Here is a 25,222-nt window from a genome sequence, read left to right as displayed (position 1 = left end):
TTCTAGATGGTTTGTGTTCACATGGTAAAAAGGAAACAAAAGAAAATGAAGAGAGAGAGAGTGTGGCGTGTGGAGTCAAGAGCAAGAGTGGAATTCTTGTTTCCATTTTGGAGAAATTCTACATTAGTGTGGGATCAAAAGAAGAGGAAAGTCTACCTTTTTCTTTACTAAAAATATAGGAAATTAATTGATAAAAATAAAGAAGGAAATAAGTGTTTCTTTTTCTTTATGGGGCTTAGGGTTTCAACCACTAGGGGTTTAAAAAGAAAAAAAATGAGCTTGAGTTCTACACCATCAAGAGGTAATGTAATTTTTGTTAATAATTCTTTTCTTTTCTTTTCTTGATTTCATAGAAAAGGCATGATATGGTTTCTTGTTATGCATGCATTGATCTTCTTCTATCCTTTCCAAAGTCTAGATCATGTATGCTAAGTTTTGATTTATTTTTTCATTGATTTGTTTATGGATTTTGGTGATGTGGTTTCGACATAGGCTTGATCAAGGGTTCTAGTATGTTTGTAAAATAATGTTACTAGGATGAATACATGCGTTAGTTTGATATTTTGAATAGCAAGAATACCAAGATTCAATCTCCTTTGAAAGCTATGATTTGATTTTGGTGTCTTGATATTGTGTTGTTGGTTTAAATTGATTTTTGATGCTTTGATTTTATGTTAAGTATGATGATTATTCAGATACAAAGCTTGAATACTAGAAGCATCCTAGGGTTTAAATCTAGCAATTTTGTCGAAATTGATGTTGTGTTATTGTGATTAGGGTATTCAGCCAAGATGGTATAAGATGATTTCTAGTTGTTTATTTTTATTATTTTCTCTCTTGATATATCGAATAAAGAAGCATGATGAGATTTTTGTGATAAACTTTGTTATTGAGTTCTACATGTATTTCAGCCTAGGGTGGCTTTATGTTTAAGATTTTATGTATTGAAATTTCAACATTGTACTTGTTTCATGACCTTGCCATGTAGGAGAGCATGTTAGGCATTTGTGTTTAATGCTATGATTTCATGATGTATGCTAAAAATGAAATAGATTAGTTTCACATGTTTTGTTCTTTCTATCTTATTAGAAAACCTATGATTTTATGTGACTATATGCTTAAAAGAGAAAAGTAAATAAATTGGTAAAATGCTTAATTTTATTTTAAGTTTATGTGATTAGCAAGCATGTGTATCTAAGGGTGATTTTATTCCATGATGACATTGTATTTATAACTATGAATATTAAGCAAGTTTTGAATAATTGTGAATGCCATAATTTTATGTGATTAGGTGTTCTAGAAAGGAAATTAAAAATAATTTACATTTTATTATTAATTTATAAAAGTGTTATTTCTTATTTTGTGGTTGGATTAGAAAGCATGTTAGGAGTTGATTCATGATGAAAAATGATACATGAAAACATATTATTTAAGTATTGAATTTAGTTTTATAGGTTAGGCCAACTTTATGTTGATTGGAAGTTGGTTAATTATTTTGGTGATATTATTTTTAAAATAATTATGGATATGAAACAAGGTTGTGTATATGTATGTATTGCCATGTTTAAAATAAAAGTTTGGTAACCTTTGCCTATTGTTGATTTAAGCCATGATTAGCTTGTGAGTTTTGAATTTGATTTTTGGGTTAAGGTTTGGTGCATGATTTCAAATGATTTTAAGATGTCAAAATGGTAGCAAATATGCTAGGAAAATTAATGGGTAATTAACTGAGTGTTAATAATGCTTGCTGAAATTTTGGCATAGTTTTCAAGAATGGTCTCACGTATGCATGTTACATGCAAATTCATTTTTACACATAATTATATATTAATTGGGTAAGTGTATTGACATTGTTTTTCATGATTTTATGTGTGACATGCAAGCATAATTTTGTGTATGAGCTATGCTTGAATCTAGAAAGTAGTGTAACTTGTTATGAGATAGAAAACACGTGTGTATGACCCATGCACACGTGTGGTATGTTTTGACGCATTCATGTGTGTTTTACATGATATTAAGACAAGTCTTTTGAATATTATTCTAGGCTTGTTGTGAAGTTTTCTCGCTCTTGTTTTTTGCTTGGACTTTAGGTAAGGAAGTTAGCTAGACTTCTATGTAATATTGTTCTGAATGTTTGAAAGTAAAACAAGTACCTTATGTGGTAAGTTAATATAAGTTTTATAACTGATCTGTTGAATGATTGTATGAAAGAGAAACAATGTTGTTAGCGTTATGTACGTGACACAACATAGGAGTTACTAAGGTATGACGTAACTCACAGGGCAGACATTCCATAGACCCCTAACATGAGGATCAGTTTTCCCTGGGTTGTTTCCTGGTTTCCTCGAAGAATTGTACTTTATTTGTTTGTGTATTTAATTTCAGATAAAGTATTTAGAATTGAATGACTATGTGTTATATTTCATTAAAGATATGATGATAGTGTAGAAATGTTGTATTTTTATGTTGATTGTATCTGTTTATACTTTCATATTGGGATTTTAGCTCACCCCCTTACTTTTCCCTTTCAGGTAGGTGTTAGGTTACTTATGTGGCACACAATGTGAGCTGAGAGTTTCCATTGTCATAAGTATGTATGTTGCGGGGTACCAATAGATGGGGACAATCCAAAAACACCATAAAATAATTATCAATCTACCTTTTATTTATTTTTAAATTCAATGGGTTGTATTTATTTTCTACAAAACTGCATAAAGACATTTTGTTTTGTTTTTAAACATTTGGGCCCATATTGCATTACTTTAATAAGGCCCCACTGAACTTTTAGACTATCATTAGCAATTTTTTTTATATAAGTATTACAAATGATATTTTTTGTAAGTTAGTTAAGTTAGTGCGTTTTATAGGGAGGGAGAAAGAAAGAGAATGTGGTGACTTCTTAAAGGTGAAGAGTTGTGACATCTTCAAAGGGTTGGGCTTGTTCGCTAATAGAGGTAGCCTGTGATGGAGAAGGCCTTGCCAGAACTGAAAATGAGCCTCATCATAAAGATCCAAGCCCCTATGATAGCATTTTTGTTTGATTTTGTGTAAATTTGGGTTTGAATTTGGATTTGGTTTTTGATACATTTATTGAGTAGGAATTGATTAGGTTAATGAGAAGAAGAAAAAAAAAAAGAAGTATCAGTGAAGAAGAAGCTGTATCGATCCAAAGTTAAATTTTGGTTTAAGTTTAACTTTTGTAATTAATTTAGATATTTAGATAAATTTTCACTTTGTTAAATTATTGTTGAAGATTTATATAAATTTAGATATCAATCCAACATTAACAATAAATTTCATCTAAAAAAAAGTAAGAATAATTTTTTTAGCAACAATAACAATAATTTAAAACTACAATTAAACCATTGTTTTTTAATTTATTTATTTGATTATTTTAAATTAATTTTTAAAATTTAAGATATATTTTTAATTAATTTTTTTATTTTAAAATCAAATAATAAGATTTAAAAAAATATATATGATAAGGACTAATAATATAATGACATGTGTCATCCTTATCACCTATAACACTGATAAATAGATCTAGTAGGCTCGTAGTGTTGATTGCACCTAAAAAGTAATTTTAGATATTTTTAGTATAAAAGAAATTTAGATATAAGTGAATAAACACGAAAATATAAATATTTTATGTCGTAAATACTCTTATATTTTATAAATAAAATTTATTATTATAGATAGTATTTATTATGTCATTGTAATTTGTTGTATCAATTTATATATGATTAAAAATAATAATAAAATTTTCCTAAAAAATAATAGTAATGTTATATTATATTGCAATGGACGTATAAATATTAAAGTATTGCTATAATGTATTCTAATACTCTTCATGTAACTTATAATATTGATTCCTATATATTTTAATTTTAAGTTAATTTAATTAAAATACATGAAATGGGATATTAATTTACACCAAGAATCATACAATAATCATATAGGATTGGACACGTACACCCTATGATCCTCACTATGATCCTGTTCAGCATTTCTATAAACATTAACATGTTTTGACACCAACCCCCGTACCCCTCTAATCTAAATGCAATGCAAACCAATATATAAATAAATAAGAAAATTTCCACATTGAAAATCTCCCGTGAAAACAAACAAGAAAATTTGTCAACAATACATTTAATTTTAATTTAATATTGAAAAGGTATCTCATTCAAAGACGGCAATGCATTTATGGAAATTCACAAATTTGGTGTCTCTTTTATTTGTGGTTTTTGCTTTGTTCTACTACCATCACACTCATCAATTTCATCTTTCCATCATGGCCGAAACCGAGCAGACCCCCAAATCGATTTACGACTTCACTGTCAAGGTCTTTTCTTTTTCTTCTGATTTTTATTCCTTTTAGTTATTTGTTCTATGCTACTCCCTGTTTGTATACCCAGAAAATCAGGGGGGAAACAGAAAAGAAAGAAATCTTCAATTTCTGTTTGGGGGTGTTTTATGATTGGTTCAGATCTTTAGGAAAAGTTCTGAACAGAATGCCTCTCGTGTTTTTTTTTTGGTTGTTTTGTGCCTATAAACTTTTGGTCCCTACAGTGACCGACGTGCAAGTTGGAAAGGCCATTCATTAGTTTTCACTTCTTTTTTTAATAATTTTTTTTAGTTAATCTGATATGTCATTGGATTTAATTCAGGATATTCGTGGAAATGATGTGAGTCTGAGTGAATATAGTGGAAAGGTCGTTCTGATCGTCAATGTTGCTTCAAAATGGTACCTTTTGCATCAATACATTGCTTTGTATCGTTATCAAGTCTTATGTTATAATATGATTATATGAACAATTTTTGCAAACTATATTAGAGGAATATTCAAGAAAACTTGTGCCTCTTTACGATTTTGTGTTCAATATATGCATAAACAAGTAACACAGATTTATAAAGGGATAATGTTATATAGCAATTTGAAAGAATTTTACGGCAAACTTTTGTAAAAATGATCTTTACTCTGAGATTAAATTAGCAAAGGGTGCTTTAGGTTAACAGTCTCGATGAATTCTAAGCTTTCAAACTTTTCTTCTTCTTCTATGGCTATGTGAAAATCAGATTAGTAGTGACACAATATAATTTTGATCTTTGTTAATTTGAAAGAACCGTTGGCCTGAAGAAGAAATCTGGTAGGCCATGTTTTCTGTTATGCTATATTGGCCCTCATCATACTTCTTTTGAATCCTGTATAGTTCAGGATGAAATGCAATAACCTATTCTTCAAATTCATCTTATGCTCTTTGCTGGCTGGTTTAGAAGTTTACAAGTTCGAATCAGTTTAAGAATAACTGAAAAGTATTTAGGGGTTCTTGTTAAACTTCTTTGGAGTAATCCATGTAATTTTGATCAGGTAAGACTTGATCCTGGTTTAAATTAGGCTCATGGTCTGCTCCCGTGAGGTATTGGATTCGATTTCTAATAAATCCGAATTGAAATAAAAATTGGAACAAATTACCGATCGTTTTTCTGGCTGAGTCGCAGACTATGTCGCTCTCTTTAAGACGTTTCGCGGCTCTGCTCAAAGTGTGCACAACAGTCTATCAACCACGCCGCTCTCGAGATAAAACAACCTCTGTATCTGGTTTCTCTTTGCACCGAAAGGCTTTGCTCTTTTACACCCTCAAGCTCAGAGAAATTCAAAAGAGAATATTTTTTTCTCAGAAAAAAGATGTGTCTTCTCGTTTTTTCTTATCAGAGTTATGTAAAGAAGTCGATCTGTATAAAACGGTAAGAAAACGTTTTTCAAACGTGGGAAAAAATATCGTGGTCATAGTAGTTAAAACAAATCACGTTTACTGCTTCTTAAAAAATCGTTTTAAAAATTAATTAATAAGTAAAAAATAATTATTTTATTATTAAATAATTTTTCAACAAAAAATAAAGTATGACTCCACACTACCCGCCCGCTAGCTCAGCTCGATCGGACGGCGGCGGCGCGCGCGCGTGTGGTGATCAAGTGTGTGAGTTCTCACCCATTTGCACAAAACTAGGTACCTCTTGGGGCACACCCCAATGGATGGGACTTGCATCTTATGTACACTCTTAGAAGAGTGTTTCAAATCCATGTGAGATTTTTCCCATATCACACACAATTATACTTTTTCAATTTTTTTTAACAGTTCATTTTAACTTTTAACAAAAAGTTCCAACAATCCCCCACTTGAATTTTTAAAAATTATTTTCTCGAGCAATATCAGAATCTATAAGATTGTACATAAACAAATGTATCTTTTGATTTGAACATTTGCGTAGGGAATACGATTTAGATTATACTAGAGTGACACGTAGTCTTGAACTCTATTTCTAACATCGTACCACGCACCAATCTTTCAAGAGTGTAATCAAAAAGCCCTTGCGTTAATGGTCATGCACGTCTATCCCAGTATAGTGAATGCTCTAGAAATTTTGCCCAAAATTCCATAGGAAGCGGCCCCACTTCCACATTTACATAGGTGAGTCTATCAAGAGTACTCCTGTAGCTCAGTACTCCACTCCACATAGAGTATAGATCTCATTAAGAGTTTCTATTAACTCATCCTCTCATTGCTTCAGGAATTCATGCTTCTATATGCTTTAATGGAAATAGCATGATCCAACTCATATCACTTCACAACTTGTTGTTACCCATTGAACTTAGTTCTTGGGATCTCCAGTGTAGAGACTCAGAAAAAGAAAAAAAAAAAAAGTATTATTTAAATTATTTTTTTTTGTGGGTGGGACCCACCTGAGTAAATGAGTCAGTACTCATTTTTTTTCTTCTTTTCTTTTCTTCTTCTTTTCCCTTCTCTCTTCTCGAAACCCCTTCTTCTTCTCCCTTTTTCTTTTATTTTCTTTCCTTTGTTTTCTCTCCAAACCAGTCACGGCCACAACCAGTTGGACCACCGCCGGAGCGCCATTTCCGACACGCGCTGGAGCTGCAGCTTCCCTGACCGGCGATGATGGAAACCCCAAAGTTTGGTGGCCATCGGAGCAAGGACGCGCCTATACAGCCACTCCGAAGTTTCGCCGTCAAAACTTTGAGGTGACTTTCCGGCGAACTCCGACCACCGTTCGGCGAGTGGGTGGTACCGTTGGAATCAGCGTCGTGAGAGGATCGTCGCACACTAAGTCATTCTGGTCAACTCACCATTTTTCTCCGGCGAGATTTTGGGTATCTTCGCCCCTTTGGAAGCATTTTCCGGCGACACCGGAGGTCATTTGGGCGAAGGAGCTGTACTTTCGTGATGTACTCATCGGGATGATCGTTTTGATATATGCCATGCATATATTCGTTAACCTTTCCGGTACCGCCACCAACCGCTATTGTGCACCGCTTGGGTGAGGTTCCGAAACTTGAAATTTTAAATATGGTCATATTATATGTCATTGGGCATGATTTTGAATAAGGAATGCTATGATGATAGTCGTTTGCTCATTTGGTGCACGTAGGAAAAACGTGATATTAAAATCGGACTAAATCATTCTAAGATCATCGATAAGCTTAGGAGCGTTGCTTTGGGCTTGGATTAAATTCAAAGGAGGTATCTAAAGAGGTAGGGACTCAACTAGACTATTGGACTTATTTTACTCGTATTAAATTGCATTCAACATATTCCAATTTTGATATTTATAAAATGTTTGAAAAATTGAAAACTTAACCTACATGTTCTCTGATCTGTTCTGAGGGCACCGAGTGCCAAATATATATTTTGTTCACTTATTTATGCAGGTTATGATTTTTGGGTTTATTCAAATGTAGTTGTTATGCTGCCCAATTTTCTAAAATATAAAGAGAATATGTTTCTTTCTTTTCATGTTTACCTGCATTTGGTTATACTGGTGAGAGCCATAGTGATCATGATTGGTGCACGTTGTTGTTTCACGACCTAGTCTCTGTGTCATCACAGGTAGATCAGGTGTCTACTCACCTGTAGGTGTAAAGACCTAGCATCTGTATACAGGAAGTGTTCTGAGCCTCCCCCTTGTGGTGGTTATCAGGTCCGGCTACCCGATTTAGGATGTCGGATTTTCTATGGTGGGTAACGGGAACTAGGGATCTAGTGGACGGTGTGATGTGCACTTGTAGCTATGCTCTTATGATTATTTGTGCTTTCTCTATTTTGGTTTATACATGATGATATATGTTTTGCTTTCAAAGCTAACTATGCAGGGGTTTTATTAAACTTTTGGGTCCATGATATTAGTTGTTTTCCTACTGGGCTTTATAAGCTCACCCCTATCTCTCCCATTCTAGGAGCCTAGTGACGCGAACGTGGAAATGATGAATTATCGATGGAGCCAATGTGTTTAGCCTATTTCTATTTCGGGTCATTGTCTTATCTTTTGAGCATTATATATGTATTCGACTTCGAATCTAATGATCGGTATATCTGAATGAGCTATGAAATAGTTAGGGATGAGGAATGGTGGATGCTAAGTATTATTTTGAGTGTTTATGACTTATTAAATTTAACTATTTGGTGATTACATAACTGTGGGAATATTATTATTTTGAGTGTTTATGACTTATTAAATTTAACTATTTGGTGATTACATAACTGTGGGAATATTATTATTTTATGTATAATGATAAATGATCATACTTTTATTACTAATATTTTTCTATCTAATTATAGGAGTTATTTCATTATTTTAACTTATAATTATAGTACGATTTAATATAAAGTAAATGATCTTTTATAAAGACTATTTTTCAACGAGGGTCAAAGTTTGACCTTTGACCACCCAAGTTATGGATATTACAAATCTGCCACGGCCTAGGGCTCGGGTCGTGACATCCAGTCTTTAGGTTAGGTTACCATCATGAGTGATTCATCATTCTAAGGGCAATAGTCTCATTCCTTTCGATGTTTTATGGACTCTCTCTAGCTAATCCTTTCGTCAAAGGATCTGCTAAGTTATCATCAATGCATACATAGTCCACTCTAATAGCTCCGGTTGAGAGAAACTCTCTAACAGTACTATGCTTACGACGTCTGTCGTCTCTTACCGTTGTAATAACGGTTCTGAATTTTTACAATAGTCGCGGTACTATCGCAGTGGATCAACACAGCTGGTATCGGTTTTTCCCATAAAGGGATCTCAACTAGCAGGCTTCTCAGCCAACCTGCTTCTTCACTAGCTGTAGCTAGTGCTATCATTTCAGACTCCATGGTGGGTTGTGCCAAAATAGTCTGTTTCTTAGATATCCAAGAAACAGCTCCACCAGCTATACTAAAGATATAGCCACTTGTTGCTTTAGAGTCATCCGACAAAGTGTTCCAGTCTGCATCACTATAACCTTCAAGAACAGCTGGAAACTTCTGATAATGTAATCCAAGGTTCATGGTTCTCTTAAGGTATCTCATGAACTTTTCAATAGCATGCTAATGCTCTATACTAGGTCTACTAGTAAACCTGCACAGTAATCCCACAACATATGCAATGTCAGGTCTAGTACAATCAGTGGCATATCGAAGACTGTCAATGATGCTCGCATAGTCAGACTGTCTCACACCATTAGCAGTGTTCTTAAATAACTTAACACTTGGATCATATGGTGTGCAAGCAGGTTTACAGTCAAAGTAATTGTATTTCTTTAGAATCTTCTCAATGTAGTGAGATTAATCCAAAGAAATTCCCTTTTCAGACTTAGTAATTTTAATACCAAGGATTACATTCGCTTCTTCAAGGTCTTTTATATCAAAGTTAGCACATAATAAATATTTCACCTCATTCACAGCATGGATATTCGAACAAAAAATGAGCAAGTCATCCACATATAGACATACAATAGTGCAAATGTCATTCTCGGATTTATAATAAATGCATGTCACTTTCATTCACTTTAACTAAATTGTCAAATTTCTCATGCCATTGCTTAGGTGCCTGCTTAAGACCATATAGAGACTTATCCAGTTTACAAACCTTATGTTCCTGGCCATGGATCACAAACCCTTCAGGTTGATCCATATAGATCTCCTCTTCTAATTCACCATTCAAAAAAGCAGTCTTAACATCCATTTGGTGAACAACTAAATTGTGAATGGCAGCTAGGGAAATCAAAACTCTAATGGATGTTATTCTTGTAACAGGTGAAAAGTGTCGAAGAAATCATATTTTCTCTCTGCCTAAAACCCTTGGCTACCAAGCGAGCCTTGTACTTGTCAACAGTACCATCGGGTTTCAATTTCTTTTTCAAAATCCACTTACAACCTATAGGCTTACAACCAGGAGGTAAATCAACTAAGTGCCATGTATTGTTAGACTCAAGATAGTCCATTTCATCATTTATGGCTTCTTGCCAGAGATCAGCATCTAAAGAAGACAAAGCTTCTTGGAGGTTAGCAAGATCCTCCTCTAATGTATAGACACGGAAATCAGAACCATAGTCTTTAGCAACTCTAGCTCTCTTACTTCTCCTAGGTTCTGATTCTCTATCCTCAATATGCTCATTACTCCTAATCGTAGGAATGTTGCTAGTAGATGCGCCCCCACTATTTCTCAATTTAAAAGGGAATCTATTTTCTTAAAAATCAGCATCATTTGATTCTACAATAACATGCGCATTTAAATCATAGAACCTATATGTTTTATTATTAATTGTGTTGACGCGGTTCTTCGCCAACAGGTAATTAAGAGAAAGAGAGAAAAGGATTAGTGCAGAAAATAGAACCGTCACAGATATGGAATCTTAGAGGATGAACTAGGTGACTCAAGACACGTTTTTTAAGTAGTTCGAAGGTTAAAATCCTTCTACTCCACTAGTCAATATTATTGATATATTCTGGGTATTTGGTTACAAAGTGTATATCTCTTTTGAGACTATTGTTTTTCCAACCCTTATCAACTCCCAGGGTCTCCATATTTATAGGAGAAGGCACCTGGAAGTTGGTAAGGAGGTCATCCCGTGACCTTCTTATTTGTCATATCAACTCTGTGACATTCATGATTAATTCCTAAACCTGACACATAAGTATGGTCAAATCGATAGATAAGGAGATAATGGGCCGCATGGCCCAACCCAGCCGTGGGTGTCTGAATACGCACGTTCCTGCGGCGTGTCCGAGAAGTCAGGGAGATATCAGACACGTGATGTCAGATATAGGCACGTTTATCTTGCGTGTGTTGACTTTACAGAGGGTCAGAGATCCATGAGAAGCTCGTACCACGAGCTTCTTCCCTGACCCGACCTTCGGCCTTCAGACTCCTTCCCCCAGTCTTGGGCAGTCCTGGGTGAGTCCTTGAGTATACCTCGAGCTAAGGGGGTACGACCTTAAAAACAGGATCTCCGACCTGGGGAAATTCACGGACTAACCTTGATTAGTCCGATGCTCGACCTGTTAATCAGCCCGTGTGAAAACCAGGGCGTACAAATTGCATATTCGATAAATACACATTCATAGGCTCTACTTGCTAGCTTAATTCTTAGGATCAGGAATACGAACATAAGCCAAACAACCCCACGTTCTAAAATAAGACATGTTAGGTTGCCTATTTTTCAAGATCTCATATGGTGAAACTTTGTTCTTAGACTTAGAAACTCTATTCAACACATAACAAACAGTCAAAAGAATTTCTCTCCACCAATGAGATGCAGCACCAGAATTCAATAAATAGCCACAATAGATTCAGTAAAAGTTCGATTCTTCCTTTTAGCTTTACTGTTCATTTCAGGTGAATATGGTACAGTGGTTTCGTGTACAATGCCATGTGAATTATAAAACTCAATAAACATGCTTGAATCATATTCAGTTCCTCTATCACTACGAAACCTTTTAATTTTCTTATTGAATTGATTCTCAATTTCAGTCAAATAATTTGAACATGTCAAGCGCATCACTTTTATTTTTCATTAAGTACACATAAGTAAAGTCAGAATAATCATCAATAAAAGTGATGAAATAACGTTTACCATTCCTAGTTAACATTCCATCAAGTTCACAAATATCTGAATGAATTAAATCTAAAGGCTCAGATTCTCTAGTAACTGATTTATGTGGTGTCTTAGTTATTTTTGCTTGACTACAAAAAACACATTTTTCAAAATCGTTATCTGACACTTTAGGAATTAAACCAATGTTACTCGTGTTCTTAATAATGCGCTTATTAACATGACAAAGTCTAGCATGCTAAACATTAAAATCACACAACATATAAGCAGAAAGAGAAACTTTATTGAGTTCAACATTTAACTTAAACATGCCATTAGTAGCATAACCCTTCCTAACAAAAATACCATTCTTAGTGATGGTGAACAAATCAGCCCCAATAGTTTGAGTAAACCCAGCCTTATTAAGCAGAAAACCAGAATCCAGATTCTTTCTCATCTCAAGAGTATGCATTACATCTTTCAGTAATAAAGTCTTTCCTGAGGTAAACTTGAGCTCCACATTCCCAATCCCAGCAACAATAGTGGTGTGGGAATCTCCCAATAACACTTTCTTATCATCAGCAGTAGTGTATGTTTTAAACATCGATCATAGTAGACATAGCGTGAAGCGCCAGTGTCTACCCACCACCCATCTGATCCACCAATAAGGTTGATCTCAGAAATCATAGCTATAAAAGTTTCTTCAGTCAAGTTAGCCTGCGGAGCAGTGCTTGGCTTGTTCCTACATTTGCGTGCCATATGACCTGGCTTGCTACAGTTGTAACAAAGGAATTGTCTAGAGTTATTGTGTTTAGGTGGAGGTTGCTGCCTTCCAAGTTGGTTCTTGTTATGGTTTCGACTTTGATTGTTGTTTCGAGGAGTATTCTGGTTGTTGTGGTTGGAATTTGAATTCGAATTGCAGTTCTGATTCTTAAAATTTTCGCCATTAGGCTTCAGAACCGCAGGTGTGGACTTCTTGGGGTTGCTGTTAGAGACAACAAACACCTCTTCTTTCTGGTCTTGTTTCCTTGCTTCCTCCTCAATATGAAAGCGGGTGATCAAACTCTCTAAAGAAAATGCCTTAGTCTTATGCCTGAGATCATTTTTAAAATCCTTCCAGGAAGGAGGTAATTTGTCAATTAAAACAACAACTTGAAATTGTTCATCAAGGGTCATACCTTCTGAGATAATTTCATGCGCGATTTTCTGAATTTCGTGAGATTGGGCCTCCATAGATTTATCGTCCACCATTTGATACTTCAAGTAGCGACTGTTTTAGTCCCTGCCTCTTCTGTATCATATTTCTTTTGCAGCGCTTCCCAAATTTCCTTTGTTGACTTGTCTGAATTATAATAGTCATAAAGATCTTCAGATAAACCGTTAAGAATAAAATTCTTATAGAGGAAATTGTTTTCAACCCAGGACTCCAATTCCTTTTGTTGCTTCTCGCGTTCAGTCTCTTTGTTGTTGTCGGTCGAAGGTTCAGAGACGACCGACTTTAGAGCAGTGAGGACAAACACAACCTTCTTCATGGTCAGATAAAAGAGCATCTTTTGTTTCTAATGCTTAAAATGCAAACCCTCAAAACGAAATGGCTTGTTAATATCAGTAGAGGCAGAACCAAAAAAATCATCGGTAGTAGCCATAGTAGAACAAAAATGTCTTAAAATTGATAAATCTGAATTGAAATAAAAGTTGGAATGAATTACCGATCGATTTTCTGGCTGAGTCGCGGACTATGTCGCTTTCTTTAAGAGGTTTCGCAGCTCTGCCCAAAGTGTGCACGGCAGTCTATCAACCACGCCGTCCCCAGGATAAAACAACTTTTGTATACGATTCCTCTCTGCACCGAAAGGCTTCGCTCTTGTACACCCTCAAGCTCAGAGAAATTCAGAAGAGAATATTTTTTTCTCAGAAAAAAGATGCGTCTTCTCGTTTTTTCTAATTAGACTTATGTAACGTTTACTGCTTCTTAAAAAATCGTTTTAAAAATTAATTAATAAGTAAAAAATATTTATTTTATTATTAAATAATTTTTCAACAAAAAATAAAGTATGACATCACACTACCCGTCCCTCGGATGGACGGTGGCGGCGCGCATGTGGTGATCAAGTGTGTGAGTCCTTATCCATTCGCACAAAACTGGGTACCCCTTGGGGCACACCCAATGGATGGCACTTGCATCTTATATACATAGAAGAAAGTTTCAAATCCATGTGGGACTTTTCCCATATCACAAACAATTATACTTTTTCAATTTTTTTTAACCATTCATTTTAACTTTTAACAAAAAGTTCCAACAATTTCTCATGGTAATCTACCTAAGCAATGTTAGAGCAGAGTAATCACATACTGTTTGCTTATAGATAATCGACTGGTAGTTACAAGTTCTCATAATAGAACCTCTATAGAGAAATGTCAATAACTCAAAACTTGGACACAAATCACTACAATTATGGACAAACTCTTCCATTAATAGTTTTCTAACATTTCTTTCAAAAAAATAAAAAAATGGTTTTCTAACAGCAACAACTCTCTTTCTCTATGGTACTTATGTGTTCAACTTGATTTTTTTTTTTTTAAAAAAAAAAAACTCTCTTTCTTTATAGTTTTGTTATCTTTATTTTGTTTTCATTATTTTGCAGTGGTTTAACACAGTCAAACTACAAGGAGTTGAATGTTCTTTATGAAAAGTACAAAGACAAAGGTACAAAACTCATTCTCATGCAATTTCTATAAGTTTCTATATTAACAGGTTTTGGGCGAGCACTGAGACGGGCAAGTTTGTATGTCATCGAATGTATTGTTCCTGGTAGGTTTTGAGATCCTGGCATTTCCTTGCAACCAATTTGCTGGACAAGAACCCGGAAACAATGAGGAGATCCAGGACGTTGTATGCACCAGGTTCAAAGCTGAATTCCCAATTTTTGATAAGGTAATCCTGATAAATGGAAAGAAAAGCAGAAGCAAAGCTTCTCAAAGGTTTTGTTAATTCCAATTTTAAACTTTATAAACTCCTTCCGTGGGGAGCACTTGTCAGTTGTTATGCTGCTTTATCTCTGAATGACATATACTAATAATCATCGCAAGAAATAACTTGTAGCTTAGTACTGAACTGATTCAGCAATTATTTTTTCATAGAATCTTGATATTCTGTTCGCCGCTATTTACATAAAAGCAAAGATTTAATGTTCATAGCAAAATATGTGGGCATTCACTCATTCATTGTTTAAAACGTTTCATTTGGTTATATTAGGTTGAGGTGAATGGGAAAGAAGCAGCTCCCCTTTACAAATTCCTGAAAGCACAGAAAGGGGGCATCTTTGGAGATGGAATTAAGTGGAACTTCACAAAGTTTTTGGTAAATAAAGAAGGAAAGGTTGTGGAGAGATATGCTCCTACCACAGCTCCTCTCAAAATTGAGGTCAGAGAAAATTATCTCATTTACTCATCTTTGATTCTGAGGAAGCCCATTATATTACGTCGCCCAACTCTCTTTTTCTTTCTATATGCAGAAAGACGTTCAGAATCTATTGGAGTCTTCCACTTCCTGAGAACCAAGGTTAGATTATATTCATCATGGATATGCATTTTAAGCATAAATAATTAAAATGTCTTTGGTTTATGTTAAGGAAAACACACCCCCCCACACAAATATATTCATAATCGAAGATTTCTTTGGTTTATATACAATTTGTACAAAATAAGTCTCAAGTGAAAAGTAGTGTTATTTTTATCGTCCTTGGGCCTCTCTGGTTTTCCCAATTAAAAATGGTTCAGATTAGAATAAATAGTGTAATAAGTTCTGTGGATGTCAAGTATATATTCATGTAGAAAGGTTCCTTCCACTCAGCATATTTTGCAAGTTTTTTAATACAGATTCTCTCTCTCCATCAATTTAGATCCTGTTCATTGGAAAATATTGTCTTATACAATGTCTTAGTTTTGTTTTATATGCATTATCAAGGATAAGAATGATGGAAAAGATGTTTTATATGGTCTAACACTCTTCATTTTGGATTTGCAGGAGAGAGTTGCATTTGCTATTAAATATGGTTGAAATATGACCTGTGCAGATGTTTAAATACTATTTCTTCTTTTACAGACTGGTGTTCTTGGTGCGTTTCGACTATTCGTTAATAAACCTTATGTAGGCCTAGCCCTCTTTATCTATACATTTATTTAGGACTCAAATCATGTCCCAAGTTTATTCTTTTCTGAAAAAATTTGCAGTTTAACTCTTCAGGTAGTTGTATTTGTTACACTTAAATAAATAAAAAATTTGGGAGTATACCTCCCTATCGTCACTCGCCCGCCATTAATGTGTTCTAGGGACATGTGGCTACATCAGATTGGATAAAAAGTTAAAATGAATATTGCGGCATAATTTCTTATGTAATTATATTTTTTGTATTTAAATGCTTAATTTTAAAAACTTAATTTATTTTGAAATAAATTTATTGATTTTATTTAAATTTGACTTTTTTTAATTTAAATAAAAAATTATTTCAATTTTTAAAATATTTAAACTTAATTTATTTTGAAATAATTTTATTTATTATATTTTAAATTTAATTTATTTCAATTTAAAATAAAATAAATTAATATGTAAAAGGAGTTACATATGCCGATAAAAAAATTAGTTAGTCATATAAGTGCAATAAATATAACTACATAAATAGTTATGCTACAAATTTCACTTTAAAATTTTATCCAATCTAGTGCGTCCATGTATCCTTAAAACATAGTTGACAGTCAGAGAGTGACAACTGCACCAAAACATTAACTGTAAGGCGTTATGTCGCCAAAAATTTTACTTAGATATTTAAGTACCATAAATACAATTATAAAGTATATATCACCAAAATCCTACCTTTTGTTTTACATCTTTATTTATTTTTCTTTACAATATTAAAGTATTATATTTTAAAATTTATTTCAAATATGATTTTTCAAATAAAAAAAATGTTTAAGTGCAACATGAGAGAAATAAAAGGTTTTAAAGTAGGCTACAGTATTTTGTAAATATAGCTTTTAGAAAAATAAAGGATCTTTTTAAAAATATGAGATTTTAATAGGTAATATATAAAAATATGACATTCTCGTATGTCTAACTTTTACTTGAATTATTTTTAAAAATCCATACTTTATATGACGTTTTCGTAATCAAGTTTTAGAAAAATCTACGTATGAGAATGAATTTAAAAACAATATAATATTAAACTTGAATAATTAAAAAATGATGATTAATTTAAATGTATAAGTAAATTCTACTATATACTATATGATTTTTTTTCCTTTATGCATATACCCATATGTATATAGTATATATATATATATGAAGCGATGACAACGCATTTATTTTTTTGACAATACAGGTGCATCCTTTTTCTATTTTCGGCACCTAGATAGATATAATCCCAAAAAAATTTATATGATGTTGTACATTGTAGCTACCTAGAATATCCTACAAATTTTTAAGAAATTCCAAATAAATAATGGTACCGAAAATAGGGCTTGTTGCACACGTGTTTATTTTTTTTATACCCTTATAAAAGTCAATTGTTTGAACTTTATTTTCAACACTGTAAATTATTCGAATTTTTTTGAAAATTTGCAAGGTGTCTTAAATTATTACAATATACACTGTCATATAAAAAAATTGGAAATTTTTTTTATCAAGGTGTAGAAAACATAAAGTGGCCGCACTGCTATTGTAAAAAAAGTGAATGCATTGTAATCGCTCCCTATATATATATTTAAATATATATATCTACATAATTTTTCATATATTTTTTAATTATGTCTATAAACAAATGAGACCACTCACAATTTAAAATAATAATATAATTTAGTTTCATTAAATTTTAAAAACTTTAAGCATTATCCATATCCACATATAGTAAAGCAAAAGATAGTCCAGATAACTCTTTTACTCAAGGGAACAAAATATGGAGGCATGTAAAAAGGAAAAGTATTCTATTTTACTCTTGTTAAATGTAAGATTATACATGTATCTTTAAAAGAAACCATTGTTTCAAACTTGTTTAAAATTTGGAAGCTATTTAGCTAAGATTTGTCATGATGAAGGAAATGTTTATTTTTTTACCAAAAAATTTCAAACAGTTAAAAAGATAAAGCAAATGAGAATTTTTGGAAGAGAAATAAAGAAAGTAACAAAAATATTTTTATCTTCACTTGATTAATATTTTACAATTTTTAAAGTAGGTAACTAGTTACAAATATGACAATAATTGGTTATAGTTTTATAGGGTGATAAGCAGTTACAAATTAACATGTTGCACTAGTTACAATTTTTTGATTTAGGAATTTTTTTTCTTTATTTTCTTATTTTAAGACAAGTTTGGAGTATACATATATAAATACAACTAGAAACAAGTTGGTGTGTTTTTATTATTTATGAATAAATAGATTACTTTGAATATCTAATTTTTTGTTGTGGGGAATAAATTTATTTTATTCAGAATGCATAATATAGGGAGTACAACTTGGGGGAGGGATTTTCTTTAGCCAACAAAACTCATTGTCTAGCCAAAGAGCATGCAAATATACTCTTGGAAATTAGACAAAAGAATTTTCATATCAAAATAACTAATACCAATATAATTTATTAGGTTGAACTATTGTTTTAAACCAAAATCAATTGAAGAAAAATAAAAGAAAATGCCGCAAGAAGAATATCAAATCTTGAGCATAGAAAAGTTGATAAGTAAACCTGCAACATAAACCAACAAATATAAATAACTTCTTAAAAGTAAAATAAAAGAAAATCTATTAAAATATAGGAAATCAAGCCAAAGTTTCTTCCTTTGGTTTTCCCTCGATTCAAATTTTAGAAATAAAATTAGAGAGAGTAATAAAGTAACAAAACATCCACATCCAATAATTAAAAATAATCAATTAAGATAGCTAAAATTCCTTTTGGCCCAAAGTGAATTGAAGGAAGCTATTAGCAACATGATTACAGTTTTATAATAGTCAATCTTGTGTGTTGACTACCAATTCATCAAACCTACAATCAAGGCACAACAAGCCTACAAACAGGCACAAAAACACAAGCTTACAAAAAGGCACAAAAAACAAGCCTACAAACAGGCACAAGAAAGCCTACAAACATACAAAAAAAACAAGCCTAAGAGGCACAAGATATGTGAGAGATAGCATATACTCAATTTAGGACTTAAGGAGATACACACATTTTAGCTTTAACAATATCCAAGAGAAAAACTATGATTCTTGTGCATTGTCCCTGTATAATTGAAATAAAGAAGCTACAGAAAACATAATTATAGAATAATCACTCTTAAAAATAAAAATGATAAAACAATATTAGGTTAATTATAAAATACAATTTAACTTCCAAATATAAAAACAAAATATTGTAATAAAATATTAATAGGTTAAAATAATTTTAATTATATTTTACCATTTAATTAATATAAAGGAGCAATTAAAATTTTAATTATAAAATTCATTTAATTTCCATATTATACATTTTCAACTAAAATTGAAAAAATCTCTCAATTAATTAACCATATTAATTGTAATAAATGGAAAATTTCAACTATTGAATTAAAATTCCTCAGTAGAAAAAACGAATTAATATTAAAAAGTAATAAATGTTATAAAATAAATGTCATTTACTATTAGAAAAAAATTATAAACAATTATGTCAAAATTGATTACAATCATTTCTATGAAAGATATGATAAGTCAAAATTGATTACATTGAACTCAAGTAGCAAGAAAACAAAATAATATATATAATCAAATGATAAATCGACACCAAACCTTACCAATTTACAGAATTAGAATTTCACACATCTGTGATCTCTCACAGTTTGAATACCAATAAGAAATCACCATAAATCTAGTCTACCAAGAAATCTAACATCAACAACACACCCAAGAAAATAAGACAACGGATCTAATATAGTCGAACTTGTATATTGCACTTGGCTATAAGACTCTCTTGTTGAAATTAAAAGATAATATGTTAGTTAGTAATAAATAAATAAAACTTGTAATTTTAATATCAAATTAAAACGTTTTTTTAAATTCAGTTAAAAAATCAAATTAAATTATAAATAAATACATAGCATAATAATCTCAATTAAACTGTTAAACTAATTGGAGGTTACAAACCCAAAAAAATACAGATATTTTATTAATAACTATAATAAATTCCTCCAAAAGGAAATCAATTAATAATTTAAAATATAAAAATTATTAAAAAAGGAGCCTATCCAATTAGGGAAATAAAAAGATAACATTTATATAATTCATAAAAAACTTAACACATAATGGAGAAAGAAAGAGAGTCAAAATTCTTAACACATAATGACAAATTGCCTAAAAATTGTATTGGACTAAATTTAAATCAATTTACTGTAATCATACATAAATTTCGATTGAATAAAACAAAGAATCAAATTTTGTACTCAAACCATGAAGGAACAACAAGTCAAATTAACAACTTCAAAAACAAACAAAATATGAAAAGAAAAACAAGTATTACATTCATAGATACATAACAACAAACACGTAGAGAATAACTAATTACCTTGGTTGAAGATGAATCGAAACTCGGTCTAAGAATATAATCCTAAAAATGAAAACAACAACAGATATGTTCCACCATATTCGTGAGCCACAGGGCCACACCGTTCCATTTTTAACCAAGAATTCTCGCAGAGTGAATATTCAAAAAACTAAATTGAAGAGTCAACCAAACTTTAAATTCTATGCAATGGAAATAGATGCATAAATTACCTCTGGAGGACCCGAGCAGCGCTGCCATCATCGGAAGTAAACAGGGCGATGGCGATGTGCTCAGGGGGCAATGAAATTGTGACCCCTCGCTCTGGAATAGTCAACGACAGCCTCAAGAACGCGTTTGGTGCTAATGGAAAAGGGGATTTGAACAGAAGAACTGAAACTGGGATCTGATTGCAGAGGAATTTGGTGACGCCAGATAGTGCGAACGGTATTACGGGCTTGGTCCATGGTCATGCCTGATCCAAGAAAGCCATTTCCATCGTCCTCAGCGATCAAACCCAGCAAAAGATGCTGAGTAAAGACCATGTCGCAGCCTAAGGCTTTGGCTTCCCTCTTGGAGAAAATAACAGCTTTAATCACTCATTCAGTAAAAGGCTCAAACACTGCAGAGACACTAAAGAGGTTGAGAACCACTTTGAATATCTGATTTATATAAAAAGTGTGGAGATAACACAAATTTTTTATTTTAACAATTTTTTATTATTTTTTGTCCGTTGACTTTAACATAATACTATTATATTTAACAATAGAATGTAAATATGACTTAAACTTAAATAACATTAAATAAATAGATAAAAAATTAAAATATGATATTTTTGAAAATTTTTAAATGAAAATTATTTAAAAATAATAAAACCATACATTTTATAACTTAAATAAAATTTAATTAAACTTAAACTTAAACTACACGTATTAGAATAATATCATATTAAACATATAATATAATCTACTATCAACTAGAAACAAAATTAAATTTAAAATCCACATATAATATTAATATTATATTAAATATATCCTATATAATCTCTTGTTGTCACTGCCAAATTCAAATACTAGAACAAACATAAACTTAAATAAATAAATTAAAATATGATATTTTAAAGATATTTTATGATAATTTAAACAATGAAATCATATTTATTTATGTTGACTGCATTTTTTGCTATCAACTTTAAGAAGAAAGATTAAATAAACAAGCGAAACGAACACACGGGTTTTTACGTGGTTCAGGTTATAAAAGAACCCTAGTCCATGATTATCTGGTATTAAGAGGATTGGAAGCTTGTGATGACTGTATTCTCAGGCAGCATATAGATTGCTCTGAGTACAAGGTGTTTTCTCTCCAAAAAATCGAACCCTTTACGAGACTCCCAACTCTATTTATAGAGGTTGGAGTCATTAATACTAATTATCAGTAATTAATACACATTCATCCCATTATTGGGGGGATTAATACCAATTCAATGCATTTGGATGCATTGAATAGAGACCACGACCCAAGCGAGATTTGTGGGGCCCACTGCGGAAAGACACCTACTTTATGGGGAACATGCCCCAGGTACTGTCAGGGCATGCTGTAAGTACCTCCATGTCAGACGACGTAGTAGGAGTGCGAATTGTCGAGTCATACACTCAACAACACTATTGATGGATCACCCAAAAAGGTTGTCAAACGATCCTCTGGCGTTGCAAACCCGCTTTTGCTGGCACGTTGCGCCTTATCTTAGGTCCGAGAACCAGAACCTCGAACCTGGGAGACGACTGGGGGAGGAGAGCCCTCGCCTTAATTGCCTGAGCTGGAGAAACTCAAACTTCAAGGGAAAACCTCAGAAAGTAATCTAACAATGCACCCACGACCTATTATCAAAGAAAAGGTCTCATCTAGGAGGACCCTTGTCCCGAATAAAGGCCTCGGGGAGTAACATACCTCGAGGATGTCTATGAGTGTCCGAGCCAGTCACTGGAGGTTGCCACGTGTTGGAGGTGAAAATACGGATAACATTTGCCCCCTAAGTCTCTACTCGTCCTCAGGTAGTGAAGACTTAACCAAAAGGCGATTTGAAAAAATGGAGGGAAAAGACGTTTGGACTTTCCTCTAACATCACTTTGAAAAGCAAACCCATGTGTCGACACTCCATTGTTGGGCCCGTCAGTCCATGCATTTAATTAGGGGTCAACTCTGAGATCCCAAACGTCTACTCTGCACCCGAGGCATCTTTTCCCAAAGAAACAATGATTGCAGTCCACGCCTTTTGAACCCTAACCGTTGGATCACCCACAGATGTTGGGAGGTTGCTTCCCTCATAAGTTTTACTGGGTATAAAAGCCCAGGAAAACCATCTTCAGCCTCACATGGAAACCATACGAAAATAAAAAAACCCTCTCACAGAACCCTCTTTTCTCTCTCGCCTGTCCTTTGTCTTCAATCCTTTTTTTCCAGGAGCTCTGGATGACTAGTGTGAATCGTCGTACTTTTGGCCAGACGGCAAATGATACTTTAGGGTTAGGACTCGCCTCAACACCTACCTTCGTTTCATCTCAGGTAAGTGCCTTCGACCCACCTTTCCGTTTTTGTGTGTGCTTGAGGTTTTTCGATATATGTTTAGGAATGCCAATGGTATGGAATTTTAGAGTTTGTTTCTGGTTTTCACGAGTAATTTTGGGCACATTTTGATATTAGGGACGTTCAAAATGGCCCTCAAAAGTCTTTGTCAACTTTGCATTTCTGAGCTTGTGACCGGAATCTATTCTCGTGCTACTTGGGTAATCTAGCTCCTAGGTGCTAAGCTTAGTTTTGCATGGAACAAGCTGCCTTCTAGGCTAGACTTGACTAGTTTCCTAGGATTTTCTATTTTTGGGATGGCGACACTAGGCTTACTCCTTAACAAGTTTAGTTTCCTAGGTCGTTCCTGTTGGGGTTTTATGCCCTAATTAACACCCAAATTCTTTGTAATCTCATTTTATTATCAATAAAAGAATAGAAATCATTTTTTGACTTGGTCAATCACTTTGCTCACATGTTTTATTTTCATGATTATTTGTTTAATATAAACTTCTATTAAATCCCGAGCATATAGCTAATCTTATTTATAGTGACGTAATCACAGTGGAATATAAATATGATTATATGTTCAAAAATAAGTTAGTCCTAAGATTAGTCAGTGCACCGGATTTACACTGACGTGCCAATCTACGATATGATCTACTTACACATTACAGTGTTATGTTCTTTCCAGAACATTAGCAAAGTAGATAAGATCAGATGTATTTGTTACATCGGACATGACCGATATTGACAGTTGATAAGATAAGTAAACATACCGTTATTATCTATTCTAGTCATATCATATAGTTGACCATAGGTCAGTTCAATCTCAATTCTGAGTGGTTAGTATTCTAACTGATTGTATTATTTGAGTTCTTTGACTTGTTCGTTACCAGCTTACCCTACGGACTAGCCCATACTTACATCTTGGGAACTCAGTAGTATAATTGAGTGGGAGTGTTAATCATAGATATGAACATCTATAGCTTCTGATGAAGAAGTGAAACGATGGTTTCCTTTTAGTTTGGTTCAAGGTGTTAAATGATAGAGATCTCATTTCAGTAATTAAATTAGTTTACTGAAATATCATTTACAAGGAACTAAGTGTTTTAAGGATAAAATACAATGAGGGGTAAAATGGTATTTTAGTCCTATCTCATTGTAGACCGTCTATAGAGGATTGAGTGACAATTATGGTTGTAACAATGGATAATTAATAGCGTATCTATATTTGTTATAGAGCGTTCTATGAATTCAAGAGTGCAATTCCAAGTCTATAGTGGAGTCACGAGGAATTAATAAGTTAGTAAATTTATTTGTTAAATTTATGATAACTTATTGGAGCTTGATTTCATAGGCCCATGGTCCCCATTGTACCTTGGATAAAATCATCTAGATAGTCTCAATTAATTGATTTAATTATCAATTAGAATTATCAAAGTTGACCAGGTCAATTTTGGATAGTTTCACAGAGTTGTGTAATTTTGAGAAGAAAAGAGAAATTATGGCAGATTTATTAATTAAGATAAAGTGGTATCTAAATTAATAAATAAATTTAAATCAAGGTTCAAATTATAAATAATTAATTTGATAAAGGATTTAAATAATTATTTAATTAATTAAATCAATAGAAAATAATACAGGCTTTGATTTTAAGTCCAATAGGCTTATAATCAAATGAGAAATTTCACGGGCCTATAGCCCATGATAATTTCGACCTAGGGCTTCAAAATGGATATTATTTTATTGATTTTTTTTAATTAAATTAAATGGCCTAATTGAGTCTATAAAAGGAGTGCTTACAGAGATGGCAGATAAGTCACAAGTCATATTTTCTGATAGTTTTATATTCTCTCTAAACACAAGTCCTTTTCTAAGCCACTTTGTTATTTTCTCTTCTTCTCTCTATATCTATCTCATGTGTTGAGAATTGCCCACACTAGTCTAGGTGGTTCTAAGGATACATTGGAAGATCGTGAAGAAAATAGAAGATCGGTTCAGTTTCTTGATAATACTCTGCGACAGAAAGGATACAAGAGTTAGAGAAACTGAAGGAAGGACTCTTAATTCCGCTGCGTATACTGTAAGTATTCTATTTTTGTTTCTCTTTGAATTCAATTTTAGAAACATGTTTTAGGCTATCTTGTATTAATTTGTTTAATATTAGATATACATGAAAATAAATAAAGATCCTGTATAAGTTTTTCCAACAGTTCCCTGTGAGG

The 25,222-nt window shown here is 32.8% G+C and overlaps 1 protein-coding gene and 2 long non-coding RNA genes across 3 annotated transcripts; 2 read left to right on the top strand and 1 right to left on the bottom strand.

The window, feature by feature from the left end:
- Positions 1 to 4,109: 4,109 nt before the first annotated feature.
- On the top strand, positions 4,110 to 16,179 carry LOC133818713 (probable glutathione peroxidase 2). The gene is made up of 7 exons (XM_062251744.1): positions 4,110 to 4,345; positions 4,671 to 4,747; positions 14,518 to 14,579; positions 14,689 to 14,807; positions 15,129 to 15,296; positions 15,388 to 15,434; positions 15,900 to 16,179. The coding sequence occupies exons 1-6, from the start codon at positions 4,199 to 4,201 to the stop codon at positions 15,424 to 15,426; spliced, it is 612 nt and encodes a 203-aa protein (XP_062107728.1). The 5' UTR covers positions 4,110 to 4,198; the 3' UTR covers positions 15,427 to 15,434; positions 15,900 to 16,179.
- LOC133818714 (uncharacterized) lies at positions 4,754 to 8,492 on the top strand. The gene is made up of 2 exons (XR_009886068.1): positions 4,754 to 7,338; positions 7,450 to 8,492. It is a non-coding gene; the product is annotated as an uncharacterized LOC133818714 (long non-coding RNA).
- A 2,143-nt stretch (positions 16,180 to 18,322) lies between the features above and the next one.
- Positions 18,323 to 21,085, bottom strand: LOC133818712 (uncharacterized). The gene is made up of 2 exons (XR_009886067.1): positions 20,666 to 21,085; positions 18,323 to 18,608 (listed from the first exon to the last, which is right to left on the bottom strand). It is a non-coding gene; the product is annotated as an uncharacterized LOC133818712 (long non-coding RNA).
- Positions 21,086 to 25,222: the final 4,137 nt, after the last annotated feature.

This window comes from Humulus lupulus, chromosome 2, assembly GCF_963169125.1.
Source record: "Humulus lupulus chromosome 2, drHumLupu1.1, whole genome shotgun sequence".
In the NCBI taxonomy this organism is placed as follows: Eukaryota; Viridiplantae; Streptophyta; class Magnoliopsida; order Rosales; family Cannabaceae; genus Humulus; species Humulus lupulus.
This window is presented reverse-complemented; position numbering and strand designations above follow the sequence as displayed.